The sequence below is a fragment of the Leishmania braziliensis genome, chromosome 21, assembly GCF_000002845.2.
Source record: "Leishmania braziliensis MHOM/BR/75/M2904 complete genome, chromosome 21".
NCBI lineage: Eukaryota > Euglenozoa > Kinetoplastea > Trypanosomatida > Trypanosomatidae > Leishmania > Leishmania braziliensis.
Window position 1 is genome coordinate 420,555 of NC_009313.2, and position 2,500 is coordinate 423,054.

The following is a 2,500-nucleotide window of genomic DNA, read 5'->3' on the forward strand; positions in this document are numbered from 1 at the left end:
TGCGTTCCCGGCTCATACAACATCTACCCTTCAGCCCCCTTCAGCCCCCACCCCCCCCCCCCCTCCGACACATACCCAGTCTTCTCCAGACTAACACACAGACACCCCATACACAGGCAGCCGCCCATAGCCCTCCTTCTTCTTCTGCTCTGCTTCACCACACGCCACAACAACGAACAAAATGGAGAGAAGCTGACGTCATGTCCTCTCTCTCCTTGTCCTGATTTCTCGCTTTGATTTTCCTTTTCTTCTCTCTCTCTGTCTGTGTGTGTGTGTATGTGCGTGCGTGCGTGTTTCGGCGATGGTGCTCATGTGTGCGAGCGCCCCGCGTCTGCGAGTGCATGGAGCCCCAGTAATCGCGGTGCGCCCCCCCACGCATATGAAATACTGAGAAGGGGGGGGGGCGCATCTGCTCAAACGCCGTTACGTACTTCTTTTCCCGCCAGAGTAAAAAGTAAAAGCAAAACAGCGCTTTTTCACTGAGAGAGGAGTCTAAGGCGACGGCTGATGGGTTTGGCATAAATCGAGGTCTCTCTCCTCCTATCAAGGGAATGGACCGGCACGCGCCTTTTGCGCTCTTGGGCAGCATGGCACCACAGTCCGTGCCGGTGGTGTGTGTCCTCTGGTGAACCCTGCATGTGGCTGTGCGTGTGTGTGTGTGTGTGTGTGTGCACGTGTGGGAGGGGGCCCGCAGTATCTGCATACTCCACCACCATAACAGCAACACAAAATATGTGTGCGTGTCAGCCTGTACTACTCCCTACTTGTTTTCCTGCCTTCCGCCTTTCTCCTCATTTGCGTTTGCCCACATGTTTATCACTATTGAACTACGGTTGTGACATGCGCTTCTTCGGATCCACTGACTCTCTTACCTTCCTCCCCCTCTCCCAACATAAAAGGACACAGTGTCAGTCGCCCCCCTCCCTCCCTCAGGATGACGAAGACCAACGGCCAGAACGCAGCTCGTAAGCTGGTGCGCCTGCGCCGCCGCAACCGCTGGGCCGACAAGGGCTGGAAGCGCGCGCACACCTTTGCTGCCAAGAAGGCGAACCCCTTCGGTGGGTCGTCACACGCCAAGGGCATTGTGCTGGAGAAGATCGGCGTCGGTGCCAAGCAGCCTAACTCCGCCATCCGTAAGTGTGTGCGTGTGCAGCTGATCAAGAACGACAAGAAGATCATCGCGTTCGTGCCGAACGATGGCTGCCTTCACTTCATCGAGGAGAACGACGAGGTGCTGGTGTCTGGTTTCGGCCGTTCTGGCCACGCCGTCGGTGATATCCCCGGGGTTCGCTTCAAGATCGTGAAGGTGTCGAGCGTCGGCCTGTACGCCCTGTACCGGCAGAAGAAGGAGAAGCCGCGTAACTAGGGAGCGGGAGACGCATGCTCTCTCCCTTTGTGGCCCATGCAGGAGGCGGCGGCGCAGGGGAGAGAGAGAACGGGTGTGGGTGCGTGTGCATGAGCGACTAGTTTGTTTTCGTTCTTTGGTGCGTGTGTGTCTGCGAGAAAGAGCGGGGCAGGTGACTCTTTATGGGTTCTTTCTCTCCCTCTGTCCGTGTCGGGCGGATAGCGAACCCAAGCGAGTGCGAGGCTGTTGGGAGTAGGAGAGACGGAGGGCTGGTGGTGGTGGTGGTGTGTGTGTGTGTGTGGGTGTGGTCATGGCAGTTTTGCTGAAAAGTCGTATTGTGGCACCCATTCATGCGACACTCATCCACATCCCCACGCACGGGTTCACTCGCACGTCGTCTCTCCACTTCCGTATCCGTTGCCGTTTGTTGTTAGTGTCCGCACCCTACACGCATGCACCCCCCCCCCCCCCCCCACACACACACACATGTAGGTGCATCCCTGTGCATTTCTTTCACGCCTGTTTACCGCGTGTACTGCCCCCCTACCTTTCCCCTCTCCTCGCTAGCCGCCCTTCCACACCTGGCGCACACACGTCTGCCCACGCACGCTGGCTGATGTGCTTCTCTCCTCTTTTTCCCCCTCCCAGCGGCTGACTGCCTCTTCAACTTTTCGTTCTTTTCATTTCATTTTTTTTCCTTCCTCGACGTAATCTGAACACAAACAAACAAGCACGCGCACCCGCAGTGAAGAAGCAAGGAGCAGCACTTCTTCACGTTGTGCGTACTTGTGTCTACCTGCGTGCATGCATGACTGTTGTGGCTGTGGTTACTGTATGATACATGGCGTACTCACCGTTGTCACCTCACGCCGCTGGGTGTGTGTGTGTGTGCGGGGGGGGGGGGAGGGGCGACAGTGGCTGTTTGGTTAGGCACTGCCCCCCTACAGCGCACGGAAGTACTAACGCCATGCAGGAAACCCTCCAGGTGGGACTTTCCTACCTCCAGCTGATTGATGTTCGCTCATGCCAACTTCAACAACGCATTCCTTCTCGCCTTTTATTTTTCCATTTCGCTGTTGCGCTTTGTTGCTCATTCCTCCTCACTCCTGACATGCGCGCGCCATCCTTGCGGCCTCGCCTCCCCAACTTGCTCCG

The 2,500-nt window shown here is 57.0% G+C and overlaps 1 protein-coding gene across 1 annotated transcript; it reads left to right on the forward strand.

Moving 5' to 3' along the window:
- Window positions 1-934: 934 nt before the first annotated feature.
- LBRM_21_1290 (putative 40S ribosomal protein S23) lies at window positions 935-1,366 on the forward strand (the record flags this gene model as incomplete). The annotated part of the gene is made up of 1 exon (XM_001564784.1): window positions 935-1,366. The coding sequence occupies one exon, from the start codon at window positions 935-937 to the stop codon at window positions 1,364-1,366; it is 432 nt and encodes a 143-aa protein (XP_001564834.1).
- Window positions 1,367-2,500: the final 1,134 nt, after the last annotated feature.